Below are 25514 nucleotides of genomic sequence, written 5' to 3'. Positions count from 1 at the left end.
CTGTAACAACCTCGACAACTTCTGTTGTTGTTTCAACAACAACTACAGCACCTGGAAGCACAACAACCATTAAACCAGTGACATCAACACCATCAGTCAGCACTACCACAACTAGAGGACCCTCCACTACACAAGAACTACGGCTGAAACCTGAAGGGACCACAACCTCAGGAACAACTGTTGAGTCCAAAACAACACAACCTCTTACAGAAATTACGACAGGCCCTGTAACAACCTCGACAACTTCTGTTGTTGAAACAACAACTACAGCACCTGGAAGCACAACAACCAGCAAACTAGCCACATCAACACCATCTGTTAGCACTACCACAACTAGAAGACCCTCCACTACAAAAGAAACTACGGCTAAGCTGAAGGGACCACAACCTCAGGAACAACTGTTGAGTCCAAAACAACACAACCTCTTACAGAAATTACGACAGGCCCTGTAACAACCTCGACAACTTCTGTTGTTGAAACAACAACTACAGCACCTGGAAGCACAACAACCATTAAACCAGTGACATCAACACCATCAGTCAGCACTACCACAACTAGAGGACCCTCCACTACACAAGGAAACTACAGGCTAAAACTGAAGGGACCACAACCTCAGAACAACTGTTGAGTCCAAAACAACACAACCTCCTACAGAAATTACGACAGGCCCTGTAACAACCTCGACAACTTCTGTTGTTGAAACAACAACTACAGCTCCTGGAAGCACAACAACCAGCAAACTAGCCACATCAACACCATCTGTTAGCACTACCACAACTAGAAGACCCTCCACTACAAAAGAAACTATGGCTAAACCTGAAGGGACCACAACTTCAGGAACAACTGTTGAGTCCAAAACAACACAACCTCTTACAGAAATTACGACAGGCCCTGTAACAACCTCGACAACTTCTGTTGTTGAAAAAACAACTACAGCACTTGGAAGCACAACAACCATTAAACCAGTGACATCAACACCATCAGTCAGCACTACCACATCTAAAGGACCCTCCACTACTAAAGGAACCACAGCTAAAACTGGAGAGACCACAACTTCAGAAACAACCATTGAGTCCAAAACAACACAACCTCCTAAAGAAATTACTACAGGTCCTGTAACAACCTCGACAACTTCTGTTGTTGAAAAAACAACTACAGTACCTGGAAGCACAACAACCAGCAAACTTGGCACATCAACACCATCTGTTCGCACTACCACAACTAGAGGACCCTCCACTACAAAAAGAACAAAGGCTAAAACTGAAGGGACCACAACCTCAGAAACAACTGTTGAGTCCAAAACAACACAGCCTCCTAAAGAAATTACGACAGGCCCTGTAACAACCTCGACAACTTCTGTGGTTGAAACAACCACTACAGCACCTAGAAGCACCATTGAGTTAAAAACAACAGAGTTGTCAAGTACAATTACACCCTACACAAAAGGATCAACTACCACTACTACACTTGTTACAGAAACAAGCTCAGAAACAACTTTGGGGGTTTTCACGGGCTCTTTGCAGTCATCAACCAGGTTTGCTTTGCCATTAGTAAATGAAACTTCTACTACAGCTACAACCTCGGCCAACAAAACAACTGGTACAACTGTGATTCGTCCTCTTACTAGGATTGTTTTTCCAACCACTGTATCATCATCCACAACCTGTTTCTGTATTGCTAACGGGACATCTCATCATTCTGGTAAGTGAATTTTTTTCTTTTTTTTTAATCTTAAAATATTGTGATAATGAATGCTAAGTATATTATTATCTTAGAACAAAATATTAATTTTAATAATACAATTTATTTTTATTGAATTGTTTTTCTTTTTTTTTTAATTTAATGTTTATCACAGGGGACCTGATATACAACGTCACCGATACCTATGGATGGTGTTACTTTGCATATTGCAATGCATCTTGTCAGACTGAGACAGACCATGGTCCATGCCAAACGATACCAGCAACCACTGCAGGTTCTACAACTACAGTTTTCAGGACTACCACAAAAGTTCCTCTATCAATCCCAGCTCGCCCCCCCACATTTTCCCAAGATTGTAATGATTTGACTCCTCCAAGAAAGGTAATGAATGAATGATATACATTTGTGTGCTTTTTTGCATTAGATTTGTAAAAAAATAAGGAACAATGATTCAAAATCAGTCATCCATAAAACTCTATCAGCAACATTTTGCCCCTGTATAGGTTTATTGTATTATGACTTTTTAATTAAAAAAACCCAGCATGTTTAACAAACACAATTTGTTTTGTTTATTTTATTGTTATTAGAATTTATGTTTTTGTAATTGTTTCTATAGTCATGTTAGGTATAATTATTTGGGTTGCAACATTAGTGGACGTAGTTTTCTATGGTCAACTATAAACAGTTACGTCACATGTGTTAAACTTAAGGGCCGTGGGCCATTCTGGCCCTTTAGAGCATCTATTTTTAACTGCTGGAGAAAGTTTAAAAAAATAAAAAAAGACAAAAACATGAATCAATGTGTAAATGTCCAACTAATTCAACCGTAGATGTCGCAGTCCTTCAAAATACACAAATTGAATGAAACTTATCAAACAGCTCCGTATTTGGCCCCTGAACTAAAATTAGTTTGACACTCTTGAGTTAAGTAAATGTTTTATTAAAAATATATTTAGGCAGCTTTTTTTGAACAGTGACAAGACAAAATCCCAATCCCATGGAATAGTATAAAAGAAACAAAACAAAACAATTACAAAAATACAACTTAAAAACAAAAGCCTCAATTAAAACTGCATTCTAATAGATTTGTTTTGAAGATAATGAGAGAATCCAGGACCTACTTCTAATAAAACAGGTGTTAAGGTACAGGTCAACATTGGAGGCTCCATTTCTGCAAAAACTGGAGGATCCTGAAATGAATATTTTGAAACAATCAGATGTTTTAAACTTAAGGAGTGAGTTTGTGGATGGCCTTAAATGCTTACAGAAATCTTTTGCATTTGATGCAGTGTTTGATTGGGAGCTAGTGTAGTTCCTTGGATAGTGTGGTTTTAGTTCCAATGAGGAGGAGTTGGTTTTATACCTGTGATGTGCACATCTTTATTTGTTTAGACATGAGGTCCCAGAGCAGCCGATTGAATCGAGATTATGATCTTTTGTGTGGGTGAGAAAACAAAAAACCTGAAAGAGTTTATAACAAGGCAAGAAAAATAGTCTCTAGTGAGGGTTAGGCCATAGATTTTCACAATATGTCAACGTCTCCAAGTATTATAGCGGATAACTGTGTGAGAAGAGTGGGCACGCTATGCTTGGAGAAACTGTAGATTGACGTAATGATGGTGGGATTGGTTTCTGGCAGCTGACATACTATACACTTAACCACCCCGGTGTAGTACAATTGTGACTAAGGTGGCGGAGGGGGTCATTTTCTGATTGGGTTTGAACCCAAGGCTATACCTGTCTATGTGTCAAAGGGTTCTTGGGCAAGACACTGAATGGTAGGTTGCTCCCAATAGTCGACTACCGCCCTGCATGCGTTAGCCAACCGAGCCAGGTTGGCTAACGCATGGAGATCCCTTAAGATATTATGTCAAATCATCTGTGACACGTATCCCATTTTGGCCAGGTGTGGACACAAGGTTTATTTGGTCAATGGGCTTTGGAAGCAAACTGGTCTGGTATTCAGAGGTTTCAGTGTGTGTCCCAATGACTCTGTCCTTGTTCTGAGCTCTCAAGTTTTGTATGTTGCTGATAGTGTAGTATTCATAACAATGACAGAGCCTCTGAGAAGAGACCTTGGTAAATGCTATCAGTGTACAATGGTGTCTGGCCTGCTTAGGGCAGTCTGACCAGAACTGACCAGGAGAGATTCTGTAATCACATATCAAAAGGGCTTGGGGAACAGACCGGTCTGGGACTTGGAGGTAAACAAGCCTTCAGTGTGTGTGCCTGAGTGCATCTGCTGCTGTTCAGTGCTCTCAGGGTTATGTATGTAGCTGATAGCGGTAGTCATAACATAGTGGAGCCTCCTCAGGCATAGACCTTGGTGAATGCTATCAGTGTACAATGGTATCCGGCCTGCTTAGGGCAGTCTGACCAGAACTGACCAGGAGAGAGTTCTGTAATTACATATCAATAGTGTTTAATATTGTAATCTTTTTTCTTTTTTACAAAATTGGTTGTAGAAATGTGAAGTATTTCAAACTGAACTTACTACTTGACCCCTATATTCCTTTTCAGAATGGAGAGACCTGGATGATTGATAACTGCACCTCAGCTACATGCCTCAGTGGCAAAGTCAGCATGTTTAATGTTTCCTGTCCCACCACCACTAAACCTATCTGTACCAATGGACGACAACCAGTCGAGGTTACAGATGATAGTGGATGTTGCTCTCGGTATGAATGTGAATGTAAGTAAAAACAAAACAACAACATAGCCTTACATTAACATGCCATTTTGTCTGGAGAAAATTTAGTTTAAAATTTTGGAGAATTTAGTTTAAAAAGGTGTTGTATCAAAGTAATCTGTAATATTGTATCTAATGTGCATTACATTTGAGAATATTGTTACAAATGTGATTCTTTCTTAGATTGTGTTAATATTCAGTGGTACAGTTTTAAGTAACATGTTAAATGTTTCATCACATCCATTTCTTTCTGTCCCATAGGTGTTTGCAGTGTCTGGAGTAAATCCCACTTCTTGACATTTGATGGAAAGACTTACACATTTTCTGAGACCTGCTCTTACTACTTAGTGAAGGAGATTATCACAAAGTATAACCTGACTATAATAGTAAATCATAACTGTGATACTTCAGAGAGCTCCTTCTGCTCCATGGATCTCATTGTTGTGTATAAATCCAGCACCATCAGGTTTAGCCAAATAAAGACTTCAGGAACCGTGGCCAATGCGGTAAGCCAGAGCAAATATGCATTTATTTATTAAAGTGACATGATCGCAAGGCTTAAAGTTACTGTGTTTAAGATTTAGATTCATTAGCGCTATGAACAAGTTGCCGTAGTTACAAAATAGAGCAAATGTAGATTGTAGTTATACCAATAAATGTTAGCATTAATGTAAAACATCATATTGATTAATGAAATATTCCTAGAATTATTGATGATAATGGAATTAACCTGATCTACTATTTGTTTACATTATAAAAATGGATATATATTTATATATCAAAATATATTTTATTAAGTGTGGATTAAAACATGATAAGCCAATGTTATTGTTATTTAGTTATTGTGACATATCCACTATCTTAAACTGAGTAAAATATTTGTTTGTTACAGATACAATTGTTATTACTACTAATTGGTAACTGCACAAAATTTGGATAAACAGACCTAATTATATTTAAAATGGAGTCAACCATTTCTTGAAGTTGGGGTTTTAATAAAAGGCTTATTGTCTATTTGTGAGAGAAATACTGCTAATGTACTGCTGAAATACTGCTGTTATACAGTATATATATATATATATACTACTGCTATACACACACATATATGCATATGTGTATATGTAAATGTATAGACAGTATATCTATATATGTATTATATACAATTTATATAAATTTGTGCTGTACCTTTAGAATTCAAATTTGCAGTCGACTTTTTTGTCAACTGCAAATGTCCTAATTTAAAGGACATCTCAATAAATCTTACTGTTTTTTGTTTTCTGAATAACAACAGAAGGTAATTTGATTAATTTTGATGAAAGAAAAAATAAAATCATATGGTTTAGACTGGTTTAGTTTCTGAATTATTTTGTCTCCATGTCTGGCAGGTCTTTTTGAGTCAAAAACGTATCTACTCTGCAATGGTGAATCCCAACTTCATCTTCACCAGCACCAACTTGGTGATGAACTTGCAGATACCAGAGTTAAACGTTAAAGTAGTCTACCAGGGTTCTTCTTTTAGCATTGATTTACCCTACTCACTCTTCAAAGGAAACACAGAGGGGCAGTGTGGTAAGTTCAAAGAACAACTGGCTCTACATTTTACCCCAATCTCATAAAGAAGCTCAGCAAAGATGAGGATAAACCTGTGATTGGTTGGGAACTAATTTAAAGGACATCTCAATATCTTCAAAGGACGTCTCAATAGCTTGAAAGGACATCTTCATAACTTCAGTAGCACTATTTACTTATTTCCATTACTAACTGTTAATTCATAGAATGTAGGAAATATGTTTTAAAATCAATATCGCAAATGTTAAAAATGGCCAAAAGAAATGTATGTATGTATGTAAGTATGTAAGTATATATATATTAATAGAACTGTGAAGGCTTTAAGGAGGAGTATAATTTATTCAATATCTTAGTTTTCACTTTGTGTTTGAGCAAAACAATTGGAGTTGTACTCTATTACTGCCGACCTATTACCTACAAATTAATAAATTCATTAATCAACAAAATAATTACTTAATTAATCAAATTGCTGTTTTGGATCCTTTGAGTATATTTTCTATTTGTTCTGTATTTTAACAAGATTAAATGCACAGTAAAAAACATAAAATAAAATCGGTTACAGACATACTGTATTTACACGTTACACTGAATGAGTGGTATACAAGAGCAGCTAGTGCACATATTGTGTGAACTTTGCTTGAAAGCTCGATGGTTCACTTCACAGTTCCAAGTTGGTCTCAGAAAGCAGCACTTTCTCCTCTTTCTATTCCAGGCACATGTGACAACTCTCAAGCCAATGACTGCCGTGCTCCAAATGGCCAACTTCAAGACTGTACAGATTCTGCTGGTCAGTGGAAAGTCCCAGATACTTCCTGTGTCATGCCCACAACCGTACCGACTACAGTGGCTTCCAGAACCACCAGTCCACTTCCCTCAACAACACAGACAAGCTGTAAACCAGCTATCTGTGATCTCCTGACCAGCAGGTACACAACATTTACAGAGTGATTGTAAAGAGATTTCATGATCAGAGGCAGGGGGCCTCCGATTTTCTTTCATCTCTGTAAGAAGACGGAAAAAAACAACAAAATGCACATTTTTAAACAAAAAAAAAAGCAATATGACCTGGAAAGGCTGCACATGCATGTGCACAATATAGTGACAATATAACGCATTTACCAGATATTGTTCACCAGAAAAAAAGTGACTGAATGTCTAGAAAGTGTGGCAAACGGACCAATATGTCCAATTTCATCAATAATCTCCAAATCTCGCACTGTGTTACGATTCGAATAGTGATCATGTTATCCTGTGACTGAAAGTGACTGAAGTGTGTTTTTAATGCGTTGTTATGAACAAGCGGTTCAGATCATTATGACTGCATTCAAATCTAAAAAGGCTTTGGTACAAAGACAGGTTTACCTAATGGTTTATCAGTTCAACTCATGGTGATGATTTTACCTGGTAAGAACTGGAAATTAAAGGATACAAATATAATATTTTGGGGCTATATCACACATTTCTATGGTATTCTATCTATAAACAGATAGCTAAGGGTCTAGCATTGTGGCTAACGTTAAGCTCTTATCATTGATGGTTGTAACTTAGTTACTTAGTAATGCATTACTCTGATATGAAGCACTTTTTTCAGTAACGAGCAATCTATTTCGTTAATTTTCCAAACCAGTAATTAAAGTAAAGTTACTTATACAAGTCACTGTGAGTTACAATTTATGTCATTTTCCTATGCGCCATATGTGTCGGGTCAAAAAAGACTGTCTTTATTTCCTATTCTATTAAAAAAAAAGTGTTTATGTTCTTTATTTTTAAAAAAACATGTATGTTATTCAGATAATAGTTTGTCACAAGATCCTTTGTTGACGTTACTGTTAAAAAGGCACTTCCATTAAAGTGAGTTTCAGCAAAACCGGTTCTCATTTTTATGTTGAGGTGGTGGGGGGTAAGGTCGGCAGCTGCTGAGTATAACTAATAAAGTAACTCGTAATCTAAGTGAGTTACTTTTAGAATCATCTAATCAGTAAAGTAGTTGACCCTATTTAAATGTGCCAGAACATGTTTGATTCGATTTCAGGAGGTTTAATAGCCAGTAAAGTCATCTAACAGCAAAAGGTGATGCAAACATGACACAGAAATTGATAAACCCTAAAAAAGGAATTGGGGAACATTTGAAACAGAAAATCGGAACCCCTAGAGCACATGTCAAACTCAAGACCCGAGGGCCAAAGCCGGCCCGCAAGGAGCATCCAATTCAGCCCGCACGAAAACATGAATCATTGTATAATGAAACTCAACAATATTTGCAGGTGCTCAGTTTTCCAAGTGATTATATTGTATGATTGCAGTCATTTCTAATGTTAAACTGTTGAAAAAACTTAAAATCCTTACAAAATCTTTAAATTTTCCTCAAATTATAACATAGTAATTACCTTAATTTAATAGAAATTTATCAAAAGTGAAGCTGTTGGGAGTGATGTGTGTCACTTATTGCTTGGATGTTGTCGGTTTCTTACATTTTTTGTATTTTATGTATATGTAGAAGTGTAAACTTGGGCACAATAATGTTGAAATTACTAATTTTCCCGCATAAAACTTTTGGTCCACATGGGATCAAACTGCTCCGTATTTGGCTCCTGAACTTAAAATGAGTGTGACAGCCCTACCCTACAGGCATATTATGCAATACGCTTTGTTTTTCTCTTTCACCAGGTCAGTGTGTGTGTGCAGGGTTGATGCTTTTCCTGACTTGCTCTTCTTGCTCTTCCTTCCCTTCAGTGTATTTGCACCATGCAATAACGTCATACCTCCAGCACCCTGGATAAAGACCTGTGTATCAGACAGTTGTGACAGCGGTGAGAACTCATGCTCGAGTCTGGAGGCGTATGCCACTCAGTGTTCTTTAGCTGGCATCTGCATTGACTGGAGGAATTCAACCAATGGGTTGTGTGGTGAGATACATCAAATCAATCTGTACAGTTCAGCAGATTTTTAATTCGGGAGAATGGAGATGTAACCGTTCTACTGGTTTTCAGAACACAAATGTCCGGACAACAAAGAGTACAGGGCCTGTGGTCCAACTGTGGAGCCCACATGCAATAACAGGTAAAGTCAATTTTAGTCCTCCATCTACACCTAGAACAGAGGTCACCAACCTTTATCAGTCAAAGAACCATTTGGACCCGTTTCAGGGTTCCTACAGCTTTAGTGAAAATAAATTCAAGACTTTTTATCACCATTTAAAATGACATTTTAAGACCAACTTCACAGTAAACATAATTGTGGGAGAAAAAAATGCCACATCAATTACATAGGGTTAGTGTAATTTTTTTCTAGTGTCTAGTGCAGACGTGCAACTGGCTGCCCCCAAAATAAACACACAAAAATACACAAAACGACAGTAAAATACACAAAAAATAGACTAAAATCCTCAAAATCACTCCAAAAGCAAAAGATGACGACAGAAATAGCCAGAAATCTATGAAACAACAAAAATAAAAATAAAAAATAGAAACCATTAAGAAAAGACAGTCAATTTTTCTTACATTTATGTATTCCCAAGTTGTTTATACATTAAAAAAAGTTACCATTTATTTTGAAATGTGAGACTAATTACAATCATAAAATCATACTTATATGTTAAAATATAAGACTTTTGAAACATTGATTTCAGACATTTTAATGACAATTAAGGCCATATTTTTAGATTCATTAATTTTAATGTCTGTTAAGACTTTTTAGATCCACGGGAACCCTGCATTTCCCACAGAAAAGAAAGCATTAGGAGCCACAAACCCTTTTAACATTTAAAATGAAGATAAAACTGCATTCATTTTTTTTTTTTTACTTTTATACTGTATATAAACAAACAATTGTGTGTTAACTGCTACAGAAAAAAAAATATATGTATATTTTGAACTCCGGAAAAAAAGACTTTCTCCTTCAATAAAATCTGTGTCATTCTTGTATTTAAGAACAAAAAGCCAAACTCCAGTTTTATGGTCACTTAGCAAAAATGTGTGGGTTCGATCCCTGCAACGATACTTTTCTTGAAAATGTTTTGACACCTACTTGAGCTTCAGTATAAAAAAGTAGCCAAAGCTCCTTCATGGGGTATGGGCAGGTGATTCAGTGAGGTTTAGGTTATAAAGACAGTGTTGGAGTCCTACCCGATACACTCTGGATTCCTCTCCAAGTTAAAGTCTGAATTCCCCAAGATGAATAAATACACACACTGCCACAGCAGAGGAATAAAAGAGCCACACGTGGCTCCTGAGCCAAGGGTTGCAGACCTTTGACCTAGAAGATCAGAAACACGCATGCGCACACACACAGACACTAATGGAGAGATATCCCGGATATACTTATCCAGCTTCGGAGTACAGGCCCTTGGAGTCATTTTTGTTCTTGTTTGATTTATTTTAATGTTTTTATTTTCTATATCTGTTGTTGTCTTATGTGTTTTGAGGACATTTGTGTAATTTTGTTCTCCTTTCGTGCAATTTTTTCAATTTTTTTTTTTTTGGGGGGGGGGATAATTTTGTTTCTACTTTGGTCATTTTGTATGTTTACTTTGTGGGCCACACAAGTTTAAACCAAGGGTAGCTTGAATGAAAGTTGTGATCTGTCGTACATGTTGTCAATTCATCATCTTTAATTTGAACCTTGCTCTAATAACCTGTAAATTGTGTTTCTGGAATTAGATACAACACCAAATTCCAGGAGATGTCACAAAAATTCAACGTTAAAGCGGAGGGATGCTTCTGCCCTCAAGGCACTACCCTTTTCAACACGGTCTACGACACATGCGTTACCACTTGTGGTGAGAAAAATTCCACATTTGTGGTAACCAAGAAAAAGTTGTACGACAGGAAACAATTGCCATGTTTTTTTTATACTAACACTCATCCATATGTTGCATTTCAGACTGTGTTGGTCCTGATGGAAAACCCAAACAGGTAAGAACTTTATGCGATGCAGCTCGTCTGTGATGTAAACTAGTGTTTCCAAACCTTTTTTTGCCCCATGTACCCCTTATCCTTTTTTTCATATCATAAATTAGCTCATGTTATTAATTTGGTCTGGTCCAACATTAACCTCACATTCAAGTCTTTTATTTGTTTATTTCAGATGATTTCCCATTTCAAATGATAAACTTCACCATTTTTTACTATTTTTAAGATTTGTGCCACAATATCTAATCGTTAGATGAGGAAAATGTCTGTATATGTACAAAACTTGTCCTAGATTTTTAAAGATTAAATTGACAAATGTTTTTATATACTCTCTAAGATGTGTTCATGTCAGGGTTGAGGTCAATTTAATTTTGCAATTACAATTACGCATTCAATTATCCATGTTCAATTACAACTCACTTATGATTACGGTGACCGGCATTTTTTCCAATTCGATTGAAATTACAATTATTATTTTTCCCCTGAAAGTCGATGACAATTATGTTCTCAATTACTAAAGGTAAACTACAATTCATCACAATTACTGAGCCTTTAATAAATAAGCCTATAAAATGTGACCTTCCTCTTGTGTTAGCTTTCTGTTAGCATCTCTTATGATTACGGGTCAGTTTTGACCCATGTCTTAAATCAGCTGTAAAATACACTAAACATTATCTATCTCTTTGTTTCTCATCTATTGGTTGCCTTGTTAGGCTTCCTAATCAATGAAAATATAGATTTATTATTTTTGGTGTGGACGTCTGAGCCTTTTTTGTGTCAGTATAGCCCTAGATTTCAAATTATTTTTCAAATATTAAAATGTTCCTCATAAAAAAAGCTGAACTACAAATGAAAAAGTCCATTATCTGAACTCAATTACAATTCACTTATGATTACAAGAGCAACAGATTTTTTTAAACTATAATTTCAATTATAATTACGTCATAATTGTAATTAATTATCAGTTACACAATTACAATTATTATTGACCCCAAGCCTGGTTCTAGTACCTCTGGTTTGGAACCACTGGAGTAAATTATGAAAACATGGGCCCTGTGTCTCCATTTTTGTTGTTTTTTCCTGTAACCAGCCTGGTGACCAATGGATGAGTGGTTGTAACAACTGCATATGTGACCAAGATTCCATGAGCGTCCAGTGTAATCCTGTCCAGTGTTCCTCAGTGACCAGCCCTGACTGCAGCCAGCCTGGCCAGCAGCTCGTCAACACAACAAAAGACTGCTGCCCAACACAGACATGTGGTCAGTTCTATGGACACTAATCACATCATAGTAAAGTGATTTTTAACCAGAATTGTTGAGTTGGTGGTACAAGCATGAAATATGAGATGTATGGAGTACCGATATCTCCTACTCAAGTAGAAGTACTGTTACTGGATTGGAATTGTACTCAAGTACAAGTACAAGTAAGACCTACATGCAGTGACGTGCTGTGAGCCCTAGGGTTGGGTAGGCAGGGCGTTGCAAATTGAGACCACCAGTGTCAACACCAATGACAATGTCATATGTTTCTGCTGGCAAGTGTTATTCTAACAAAATCAACATCCTAAACACCATTAAAGAAACATAAACAATTATTTAATATAGCCTCCATACTCTCCCAACAAGATATATCTCCTGACACGGCAGCGCATCCGTTGTTTGTGTTGGAAACACAGAAACACGGAGAAAATGACAACAACAACTCAGAACAGCCTCAGTGAGGAGCATCCACAAAGCCAATCCTTCTTTTCACTGTGAAAAGTACGAAACATTTTCTGACCTTTCCTTTGCTGAAGGTCTGGTAACTCAGGTGTTGGTCTCCCATCTTTTAAAAGCTGTTGTTTTTTCTCAAAAGAAAGTTCCTATATTATCTCTAGCGCTGTCATCCTGCCTGTAGCGTGATCCCACTTCGAGCTAAAGAACGTACAGCGCCCACACTGTATCAATTCACCAATGCACTCTGAACTTACGTATAGCATGTAGCATAGTGCGGTTACATCCAAAGGCAGCGTAGAGAGCTGCCTTTTTACATAAATGATTTCCATATTGGGGAAATTACTGTGCATGCGCAAACACATATAAGCACAGGCTATGGGGCCAGAGGCAGAGCAGCAATATGCCTTTGGGAGGGGGTGTGGCCTCCTCCTGCCTTACTCAGTGCAGTAGTGAAACTTGTGCAGGGTCTCTGCCGTACTAGGAAATAGCGATGTTTAGCCATTTGGGCTATGAAAATCACTGCCTACCTTGGCTACCCTGACTGCAGGTCACTGACAACATGAAATACTGAAGTACAAGTAAAAAATAGCTCAATTAAATAGTACTCAAAATAAAAATTACTAGTTACATATCCCCCCCACCCCCCACCCCCCCTACCACATTTATTTTTGGTAATAAATCTTGCCACTGTTCCCTTGCATACAGTAAACATCTCATGTATAAACTTAAAAAGGAAAAGATCAAATCTCACACAATTGGAACTTAATTTATTCTCCACAAAGGTATCTGTATAAAATAAAAAGTTTGTTAAAATGTACAATTATTTAAAAAAATAAAATGTCACCAATTAATTCAATTAAAAATAAAATAAATTCATGCTCTAAGTATAGCTACATTTATGAACTCTAAAAATGAGGAAAATAACCTCCATTCAACGATGTTTAGGCTCTGTGCATTACATTTAATCTGGTTGGTCGGCTATGATATGATGCATTTGATTGTTGTCTGGTCATTTCATTTTTTTTTTTTTGTTGTTTTACAATGTCTGTCGATCATTTTAAAACAGGAAAAAAAGTAAAATCACAGTTTTAGAAATATAATAAATATACAAGTACCCATAAAAGCAACTCAATTACAATAACATGAGTACTTGTAATCCATTACTTTCACCTCTGGGTATGAATATACTGCAATTCTAATCCTTAAATTTGTCTTTTTATACCAAAAAATATTCGGGGTTTTCATCTTAAGCATTAAATGACAGTGATTGTCCACCTTGTCTGATTCCTTAAAAGCCGGAACTGTTATCTAAAATAAATTCAAATTTTTTGGTAAATAATGATACAATTCTTAGCATTTCATATAGAAATGTATTGGTATTATTTCATGGCGGCAGTCTTGTAAAAATAGCTGTTATGTTAGATTCCTGAAAAGCTAGAAAAGTTTTTGAAATTTAATCAGGAAGGCTTTGCCAAAGAAAAACTAAATGTTCATTCATTAACTGCTCTGCCGCTGCTTGTACAGGAATTTAATCATTATATTGCTGCTGTTTTGGAAAATGTCTGTCATATACATTTTCAGGTGGCTACCACTTTTTTTCTAAAATTGTACTCATTCATAAACATTCATGCAAAATGTCTTGATTGTAAAATCTAATGAACAGTTGTTCAGGCTCATCTGCTCCACTATCATACAGGTATATTATAAGAGGCTACAGCCACAGGAGATTTCTACACCTCAAACTTGTGTCTATTTCTCATTAAAACAATCCTTATTGGAAATGCTTTAACTTTATTGAGGAAGTTTGGGGTCATTATTCTTACTGTCCCAGTCTCACTTCAGTTTACATCATCCTCTCACTGTGAGAAAGCTGAATTTACAGCCTGAACTTAAACAATCATTTAGAAAGTTCTAAACTGTCTTTAATTACAAGTCCTAACTTGTCAGAACCAATTATTCAAACCTTTAAAACAATCAATACTTGCACTTTTTAATATTCTTTGTACTTTTCAAAACTAATCACCCCCATAAAATCACTCCATCTTCTCTTCCTTGTCAGAATGCAACACTGACTTGTGTCCTGGTCCTGTTGTCTGCTCGCTGGGCTTTCAACTCAACATCACCATGGGGGTCTGCTGTCCCACCTATGAGTGCAGTATGTGTGTCCACTCCATTCTGTTGAAGATTAAACATTAAATCTGGAGTTGTTTGTATCTTTGTTCCTATGAGAGTGAGGGATACCTCCACTTACTGATCAAATATCCAATAATAAATGACGTGTTTTTCTTCCTTTAGTTCCAAAACATGTGTGCGTGTGGAATACGACTGAGATTCAGGTAAGCCTAAATTATCCGTCCATGTGTAATGAAATGCGATTATATTGATATGCTATCAATTATATATAACAGGGGTCACCAACCCATCTGAGACTGTGAGCTACTTTAAAGCTACTGAATAGTCCGACGGGCAACCAGTCTAAAAAGCAATTATTAAATATTAAATTCATGTTCCTATTTTACTAGCTCCTAACTCACAACTTTAAATAATTGTAAAACATGTAACATATTTGTAAAATTTTACCATTATGTAATATTTTGCAAAAATCCACAAAAAACCATCTTATCCAATTGTGTGACACCTAAAAACATTTGGCACAATGTTTGAATTGAATTGAATTGAATCCAAAAACATCTAAAGTTCAGCAGTTTGTTATACTACTAAGGCTCTGACTACATGTATCATCTGTATTTATCTGTGTGGGTTTGGTGACGAGAGCTCCTAAAGAGGCCTGAGGGCCCCTCACATGGTCCATATGGGCTACCTGGTGCCCATGGGCAGCATGTTGGAGACCCCTGTTATACAATATCTATATTGTTTTTCTGTTTTTTTTTGTCTGAAAACAAAAATAGAGTCTGACTCAAACTCCTCCCAGTCTTTTAAGAATATATTTTGCTACTGTAATACCCATAGGGATGGGTTAAAGCAGAGAACACATTTTGTGTGGACAAAATTTTCATTAAAGGCACATTTGGAAAAAAAATATCACCAATTTCCTGTTCCTTTCCACTCCATTATCATCAACTGTATCCATGGAAACCCCAGAACAACATTTTTGATGTCAATTCTCTTAAAAAGTCAATGAAGAACATTAGGTATCAGAACAGGAACCATTGAGTTGTAGCTCAGTGTGTGATGGCTGTGAGCAACTTTCATGTTGTCCACTCCACTCCGTTACCACAAAAAGGTAACGGAGTGGAAAGACCTTCATCATTCAACCCCATGTTAAACAAACATTAGGAAGAATTCTGCACTGCTGCTATACTGCTGATACAGCACCGCTAACGTGGAAAATTAAGTGAGCTACTGCAACTTTTAAATTCCAGGATTTTCAACATCCCAAATGTGACCCCTTTTACAAAAATAACAAAGTTGATCTATCTCCCGTTATCCTCCTTATAGTTATTTAAATATATCACCTGCTTACAATAGCTTATTGTAAACAAAACAGAACAATTACATTGTCAAAGTTAGAAAAGCAGTAAAAAACAAAACACTGTGATGATTATTGGAGCTTTAGTCTAAGGCCTTTCAGACAAGTTTCTAAACTATTGTGTAGGTTTCTCTATCAGCTTCCTGCATTCTTTCCCTATTTTCTTGCAAGTAAAGGACTAAATGTATTGGTGCGATTATGTTGTTAAAGTGACTCAGAAAGTGTTTTTTCTGTAGCCCGGGCAGGTGATTCCAACACCAGAAATACCTGTTGGAGGAGTAAAACTATCAAGGATGTCCATAGTTAATGAGCCCAAACCCTGCCACAACTGTCATTGTGGTTCTGAAGTTGATCCAGCCACAAAGCTGAACATCATTGTCAACATTCCAATGGAGTGCAAAACCGACTGCTCTGAAGTAAGTTCATACTGTGTTTAAAAGGATCAAACTTACCTAAACCTATTTTTGTTTCAAAAACACGGTGGCCCGTTAAGTCAAATAAATGTATGTCTTTTGTTTTCTGTCTGCATGTATTGTCAAATCCTTAGTCAGGATAAATGGTACCACAGTGTTTGATGTAGAGTAAATAAGGAATAACAACACATTACATGGACCAAAAAATAGCAGTGCTGTTGCTGCAATAAATAATAAACTGATAGCAAAACATGCAAAAAGTATTATAAAACAAATTTCTTTGACGGTCACTGTAGTGGACAGCTACTAAAAAGTCATTTTCTCTTAACCCTCCTATTATCCTCAAATATTACGAATACATTTTACCCTTGGGGTTAATTTGACCCTTGGGATATTTGCCTCCAGAAAATTATTTTCAGAAAATTGTTGATCAAGTTTTTCTGTCAGACACTTTGTTTATTTGTTGAATACCTTAATAATGAAACTGTGACCTGTTCTCTAGCGCCATCATCAGGCCAATCTTTTCAATTAGAATTAATTTATCTTGAATAGTTTTCATCCAAATCTTCTCAAATGTATTCACACCAACACACAATGAACCATATTGATTGATGTTTCCATTCATAAACATATTTAATTACTTATTTTTATCTCCTTATTGTAACATATTTGGGGATGTTCACTATAAGGTTTCAGACACATTCTCCTCTACGTCACTTTCACTGTGAAAGAGCTGTTCCAAAACCTAATTGAAAGTAAAACTTTACCTTGAGGACATTTTAAAGAGAGAAAGAGACAGCGTGCAGATTGCAATACACAGGCAGACAAGTTTTACACAGCTAAAACAGCTTGGAGTCAAATTGACCCCAGAGGAACACTGATGTGTTCAGCACATTGGAAAAATATAATCATGTTAATGTTAAGCTTAATCAAGTGTACCTATCAAATTAGGAAAAGTCATGAAATGTGAAGCAAATAATAAAGAGTCAACTATTATTTGTTTGAATGATAAACATTAAAAGTGTAAGTAAGTAAAAAATGAGTGTGGATGGCAGATATCCCATAGATTTCTCCACAAATCTGTTTCCAGCAGATCTATTTTGATGATACAGTGCAAAACACACCAAGATTTTCACTCTCCAGAAAGGATGATGCTGGACACATGTGGAAAATCAAATTCTGTTTGGTTTTTTAGTCCATTTGCTGCCATCCACCGATAATGATGTAGACGTATTTACCTTAGAAATTTTAATATATGATCCACCTGCGCATTGAGAGCTGGAGCTCTCTTCAAACAAACACAACAGTTATGCAGATTAATCTGGCCAACACATAAACACTGAAGCTTTAGTTGAATCAGTTCTACTGAGGATGACTTAGTATTATTCTCACTGTGATCGCAGGGCTTTGAATATGTGACGTCACCAGACAAGTGCTGTGGAACGTGTGTTCAGAAGAGCTGTGTTTTTACCGCACCTGACAACAAGACAGTGGTTATCCAGGTCAGTACTGAACCCCTCTAGGATTGGTCATTTACTGCCTAATGTTTGTGTGTAAGTCACATGTGTTTGTGTTGGACTATGGGAGGAAGAAGCTCTGGTAGAATGTGATCTCTGCATAGTAAGACATTCAGTCATTGTTTTTGTTTTGGTGTGATGTCATTGAAACTATGTTTATGTAGGTATGCATGTATTTTAGACGCACGTTACTGTAATTAAGCTGCTTTTTTGGGTACTTGTACTTTTTAAAGTATATTTCTGAATCACTAATTGTACTTGTACTCAAGTACGTTTTTAAAAAAGTAATGTAATTCATTACATTTCTACACCCAACCGTTACTGAGTAAATTATTATTATTATTATTTTGTTTTAAAATGATCAACGGACATTGTGAAACTACAAATAATGAAATATACCTCACAGCAATCAAATGCATTACATCATAGCCGACCAATCAGATTAAACGTAACGCACGGCGCCAAAACATCATTGAATGCTGGTTATTTTCTCAGTTTTAGAGTTCATAAATGTAGCTATACTTAGAACCTGATAATGTATTTATTTGTTCGTTTGTTCTTTTATTTTTTTAAATAATTTAACATTTTGACAAACCTCTTATTTTATACACATGCCTTTGTGGAAAATAAGTTTATACATGTTTACTGTATGCCAGGGAACAGTGGCAAGATTTATTTCCAAAAAATAAATGTGGGGTTGAAAGTAACTAGAAACTTATTTTATTTTATTTATTTTATTGGTTTATTTAACAGGAATAGTGTAATTCAGAAATTTAGAAAATTTACCAGATTTAGCCGGAAGGCTATTTTTCAGGCTACTTTTACTTTGAGTGCTATTTATTTAAGCTACTTTTTACTTGTACTCAGAGGTGAAAGTAACACATTGCTAGTACACATGTTACTGTAATTGAGCTGCTTTTATGGGTACTTGTACTTTTTTTTAGTGTATTTTTAAATCAGTCGTTTTACTTGTACTTAAGTATGTTTTAAAATAAGTGAAGTAATTCATTACATTTCTACACCCTACTGTTACTGAGTAAATTATTTTTTTTGGTTATTAAAAATAATAACGGACATTGAGAAAGTACAAAAAAATGAAATGACCAGACAACAATCAAATGGATCACATCGTAGCCGACCAATCAGATTAAATGTAATGTACGGTACCGAAACAGCATTGAATGGAGGTTATTTTGTCTGTTTTAGAGTTCATAGCTATACTTAGAACATGAGAATTTTTAATTTTGAAATGAATTTGTTGGTGTTATTTTATTTAAAAAATAATTGTACATTTTGATAAACTTTTATTTATACAGATGACTTTGTAGAAAAAAAGTTTATAGATGAGATGTTTACTGTTTACTGATTTATTACCAAAAAACAGTAACTTTCACTTTGAGTAATAGTTATTTCAGCTACTTTTACAGACGGACTGTGTGAGTTGATTTGCTTTGCTTATTTTGTCAAACAAGGTCAACCACACACACAGGTTTCCCACTGACCCATGTGTGGAATACACCTGTGAGAAGGTGGGCATGTCCTTCATCACCAGAGAGATCGTAACTACTTGTCCTGCCTTTCATCCTCTGGACTGTGAGCCTGTGAGTTTACACACACACACACGCACACACACACACACACACACACAGTAATGGGATCCTTCCTTCCCTCTGCAGGGCACTGAGACCACTGATGCCCGGGGTTGCTGCAAGACCTGTGAGTGAAAAAAAACCACCAATAGGAACTCATTTTAGTCAGTGTTCATGATTTGATCAAAGTGTTTCTCTGGGCTCAGATGTTCAAAATCTGATTGGATTTTGGATTATGGAATGGATCAAATCTTAAAAATGGTGTTTCAAAACCAAAAATAGATTCTGATTAAATTACATCAAGTTTTGGTTTTAACATCTAATTCCAATTGGTCAAAGAACATTTATCATGCAGTAAATACACATTTATTTATTGATTGACATTTTTTCAACTGATTTTCAAACCATGAAGTTGAAATTATAGATTACTTCACACTACAGACCAGAGGGGTATTCCATAAAGTGGTTTATGTTCAAACTCTGAGTATGTTCAGGCTCAAATGAGGGAAACTCTGAGTATCTCATTCCTAAACGCCAGGTATGTTCTTCTCTGAGTCTGTTACCCGGGCAACATTGTCCGTGAACTAAACCTGGTCACTGGCAGGTTTTACCAAAGAAACCCTGGGTTTCTACCTGGCTCCGCCCACCTGAACACCATTTCTTAAGACTTTAATAAACCGTAACCACTTTTCTCTGAAACACATTAGTAACATCACACACCACAGACGTGCTCACATCATTACTAATATTATGTTGCTTTACGTTTTTTTTTTTTTTTTTGTGATAAGGGTAATTTTCTTTATAACATTGTAGATGTAGATCATTAAGTGAAAGTCACTGAGAGGTTGATCTGCATTAAAACATTTACTGACGTCTGTAGTAAAGTTCTCTGGATACAAACCTGTGGATAGTATAAAGGAGGAGATGATCATTTAAATAAATCCACTTTTAAGGCTCGATTGTTGTTTTATATTGTTATACAGTTAAATCTGTAGATCACGTATCTTTGAAGGTGTGATGGCGCAGTGAATTGTGATGCTGCTCTTAGAAGCGATGGATCGCGGGTTGGTGTCCTGCTTCAGTGTTTTTTTTATGACATTTTTTAGGACGTTGAGATGACTCTACCAACAATATTACATTAAATATCAATATAATTGATTCGATATCAAGCGGCATTTACTGTCTTCATATCCAGTGTAACAGGAGGACTCTCTATGCAGACATCCTATGCTGCTGACACGTCTCCTCAGACACATTTTATTCATATTATTCACCACTCGTCACGTCACTGAAGAGAGAAAGTGATGAAGTGACCAAAAAGTGTGACTAATTATGGGTGATTTAAGCCACTATAGTCATTGAAGACTGAACACACCTTTAGAACAGGCTCACATTCATCAAACACCGGCTTTTTTCACCCATCAGGGTGAATAATTCACTCTCTTCCGTTTGGTTGTCATGGCAGCTCGAGTAATCTGTGATCCATTGATGATGGCTTACATAAGTAACCCAAGGTTTACATACTCAGGGTTGATTGACCCACTTCATACCAGCTGTAATGGAATCAGATACCCAGAGTTTCCCATCGTGGGGTATGTTGACCCAGAGTTTATGGATAGACTCAGAGTTTGTTAACCCTCCTTTATGGAATACCCTTCAGTAAGGTAGAAACAAAATAATCCTCCCAATTATATCCAAATTAAACAATCAAGTATTAAAATCTAATTAGAAACTTGATATTTACACACATCAAAAAAAAAATCTAAATTAATTTCTGACAATAGCATCCCATACTGCTTGTCCAGTCACTCTCTCATCCTGGTAGAAAGTTAACCCTCATCACAGAGATGGACATTCTGCTTTGTAGCAACATTCAGAAGAAATTGTGTCATTTTTTTATTTTCAAGGTTGAAATTTTAGGTTTGAATTTGAATCACGTGGAATGTGTATTTACATTTTTATTATAATTATAATAATAATTATTTTTATTAATATTATGGGGTAGATATGGTCAAAACATGTGGGAAATGGGGTAAAAAAAAATTTTGTTTCTTCAAATAATTACACTTTCAGTGACTATTCTATCAATTGTAGTTGTTTTTTTTACACACATAGTAGCCTTCAGTGTCATATACTGTACAGTCTAATTTAGAGCACACGTTATCAGCATTCAGTTATCTTGAAAAGTTTGGATTTGGATCGGACTGATCCAATCAGACTTTGCTGAGAACAAATGGGATAAAGGAGGTAACACTGATTACATGTTGCTGAATAGCAAAAGAAGTGATCCATGTTCCACCTGTTGAACAACTGGGCCCTGGTGTTATTTAACACGTGTGTGTGTGTGTGTGTGTTTGTTTCAGGCACTGTGCGGAGTGTGTGTGAGGTGCAGTCGGCGCTGACGGACATTGTTGTGGGAAACTGCAAGAGCAGAAAGAAGGTCAACCTAACATCCTGTGCTGGACACTGTGGAAGTTTGTCCATGTGAGTTTATCACTCCTTCATTTACAGTCAGCACAGAAAGAAAACACAAACTAAATACTGAGCACAACAGAATCTACTGTGTGATAAAATTCATAAAATGTGTAGTTACTGATGCGTCCTATCAGAACCTGCAAAAGGTGATTGGTCAGATTCACCCCAATGGTGAAATTTGTTAAGTAATATTTGAGGATAATAGGATGTTAAATACTTCCTGCTTACAAAGTTCTAACACTCAGCTGATGTCCTTGCAGTTATTCTGCCACAGCCAACGCCATTTTGCATCAATGCGACTGTTGCCAGGAGGACACCACCACCCAGAAGAAGGTGGAGCTATTGTGCAGCGATGGTTCAACCATGCAACATTCCTACATAGCGGTGCAGACCTGCAGATGCATCAAATCTAAATGTGAGTCTGGCACGACGTCCAAACCGTCGCGTAGAAGGAGACGCTGAACAGCTCCACACAGCACCAGCACCAGCCTTGATCCTGACCTGATCCTGACCTGATCCTGACCTGATATTGACCTGATCTTACACCCATCTGTATTTTATAATCCAGTGTCATTTTATATGTCACATTATAGTACTTTGATTCAAACTTTTTTCTCTGCTTAATTTTTCCTGTGATCATAATAAATTAAATATCTGAGCATTACAAATATTTGTGTTAAAGTGTCTTCTCTGTGGGGAATAAAGGACAGAACACAAAGTTTAACTCTGACAAACAATGGTCTAATAATGATAAAAATAATGAAAATAATATTAACTTCTATAACTTTTTTAGCTCGAGTTCCCCTTTCTCTTATTTCTGAATCCAAGCTATCATCTAATGCCTGTCCTATCTATTGGTTACATTATTAGACTTCCTAAACAATGAAAATATAGGTTTTAATATTTTTGATGTGGGCGTCTGAGCCTTTTTTTGTGTCAGTATACCCCTAGATTTCTTTCTTTTTTTAATGGTAAAATGTGTGAAAGCTTGATATAAAACATATTTTAATAATTAACTACGCTACATATGTGTAGAACTGCACATAGAACTGTAACATGGTTCCCCAGTTTTACGTTAAATAATAATTGACAATTTTTTATGGAATTTTCATACTAATTACAATTACAAAATGAATGTTCTAAACTCAATTACAATTTAATTACTATAACGACAGCAACAGATCAACAATTACATTCATGATTATGCCATAATTGTAATTAGTATTAATTACGCAATTACAATTATAATTGACCCCAACCCTGAATAATGATAACATTTTTCAATATTATAATTTGGTAAATAAGTGTTATTAAACGGTATTTAGTGGTTCCCAACCTTTTTTGGATTGTGACCCCATTTTGATATAAAAGATTTCAGGCAGCTCCAAAGACACTTTTGTCTTCTAGAATTAGTTTTTGTTTTACTACGTTACAAATACAGAGCAGCCAGTATTAGTGACAAGCTACACCAGCTCAGATATACAGTATAGAGCATTTTATTCTAAATAGATTTATATTTGAGAACGTGAAAGTATAGTATACATTTAAGATTGTGTTGTTTTAAATCTAAATAATATATTTTTAATCAGCTAATATTTATATTATTATTTTTGATCAATTATTAGATATTTCAGGTGACCCCATTTAAATTCCAGACAACCCCAGATGGGTCACGACCTGAGGGTTGTAAAACACTGATTTATTGCCTCCAGAATAGATTTATTTCTATAGTTTTCATCATTTCCCGCCTGGTGTGGGACCAAACCTGACCTTTGTATTTTCATTTCGTGTTCTCATCAAGATCATTTACATCATCATTATTATGATTATTATTTTTAACTAAACATAAACAATGTTACAATATGTTTCATGCTCACATTTGTTAATTTTCCACTTTCTCTCTCTCTCTCTCTCAAGTACCCCCTGTAGTGCCATTGCGTACCCCTGAGGGTACACTTACCCCCATTTGAGTAACACTGGTCTATTCTACGCATATGGTCAAACAGACTGTATGAATTTCCATAAAAACACTAAGAGAGTATTTCATTTATTGGTGATGTTACCTTTTATTTCTTCATTAAAGAGGCAAATATATAAAATGAGTGGAATATTTGGGAAAAACAATTAAATGGAAAAATAATAATAAAATAACAGAAACAAATTGTTTTTTCAATATACAAGAAAAGCCATCAGTTTTTTCTTCTATAAGTGATAAAATTTAAATTTAATTACAATAACTCCATGATAGATTGGTTGTGTTTTAGGTCGTCAAACATCATTTTAGTTCATTAGTGTCTTGTTTGTATTGTTTTCCATTGATACATCAGAAAAGTGGGAACCCGCAGTTCAGCAGGTGATGGTGAGTCATGAAGCCCCAACAGTTGAGAACCATTAGTCCACTTCATTAAATCAACAATCACACGGCTGCAGTCCAACCATCTCATTAGCAATCTGTTTGAAATTAAAAATATATAAAGTATATGACCTATGGCTGAGAGCAAACTTTGTGAATGACAACAGGAGGAAGGAATAGATGATGGTGAGAGTGCAGTGGAGGAGCATCCATGTTCACCTGGAGGGACCACTGCATGTAGGACCTCATGTTGACCATGGAAAGCTCTACATGACCATGGACCAGCTTTTGACACATTGCATGCTGCATATTTGAGGAAAAACTATGGTTTCCCATTTTCCAAAAACAACTCTAAATCAGTTTGTGAGCAAAAATGTCCAGATGAGTAAAGTTCATTAATCACAAGGTTTCATTTATTCAGGCTTTTTTCAGGAAATTTATTTTGATTTCCTGACATGTTTTGACAGTCAGAAGTGTAAAGTGTACTGATCTATTCTACTCTATAGATGTACTGTTACATGCTCAAGTACAAGTAAGTTACATTAAATAATCAAGTACAAGTAAAAAGTAGCTCCATTAAACAGTACTCAAAGTATAGTTACTTTCACTTCCCACGTTTATTTTTGGTAATAAATCTTGTCACGGTTCCCCTTACATACAGTAAATATCTCATGTAAATTTCAAAAGGAAGAGATGAAATCTACCATGATTGGAACTTTAATTTATTTTTAACACAGACATCTGTATAAAATAAAAGGTTTGTCAAAATGAACAATTCTTTCAAAAAAATAAAATATATAAAATAACACCAATGACTTAAATTAAAATAAATAAATAAAAACTTGCAGGCTATAGCTTTCATTTATTCATTCTAAAACTGAGGAAATAATCTTCATTCAAAGCTGTTTTTGGTGGTTTAATCTGACTGGTCGGCTATGATGTGATGCATTTATTGTCTAGTATATTTAATTTTTTGTAGTTTCACAATGTTTTAAATATTTTAAAACAAGAAAAATAATATTTTACTCAGTAACGGTTGGGTGTAGAAATGTAACAAACTTATTTTACTTTTTTAAATACATACTCAAGTACA

The 25514-nt window shown here is 35.8% G+C and overlaps 1 protein-coding gene across 1 annotated transcript; it reads left to right on the top strand.

Annotated features, from left to right (window-relative positions):
* The first annotated feature begins 601 nt into the window (after nt 1-601).
* On the top strand, nt 602-22736 carry LOC114461201 (intestinal mucin-like protein). The gene is made up of 19 exons (XM_028443107.1): nt 602-1701; nt 1856-2082; nt 4222-4393; nt 4652-4896; nt 5776-5959; nt 6672-6885; nt 8693-8865; nt 8950-9019; nt 10618-10736; nt 10841-10872; nt 11960-12128; nt 14644-14739; nt 14880-14920; nt 16311-16490; nt 17891-17989; nt 19477-19605; nt 19681-19720; nt 21957-22077; nt 22329-22736. Exons 1-19 carry the CDS (start codon nt 807-809, stop codon nt 22528-22530), a joined length of 3408 nt encoding a protein of 1135 aa, XP_028298908.1. The 5' UTR covers nt 602-806; the 3' UTR covers nt 22531-22736.
* Nucleotides 22737-25514: the final 2778 nt, after the last annotated feature.

The sequence above is a fragment of the Gouania willdenowi genome, chromosome 3 (genome assembly GCF_900634775.1).
Source record: "Gouania willdenowi chromosome 3, fGouWil2.1, whole genome shotgun sequence".
Classification (NCBI taxonomy): Eukaryota; Metazoa; Chordata; class Actinopteri; order Blenniiformes; family Gobiesocidae; genus Gouania; species Gouania willdenowi.
This window is presented reverse-complemented; position numbering and strand designations above follow the sequence as displayed.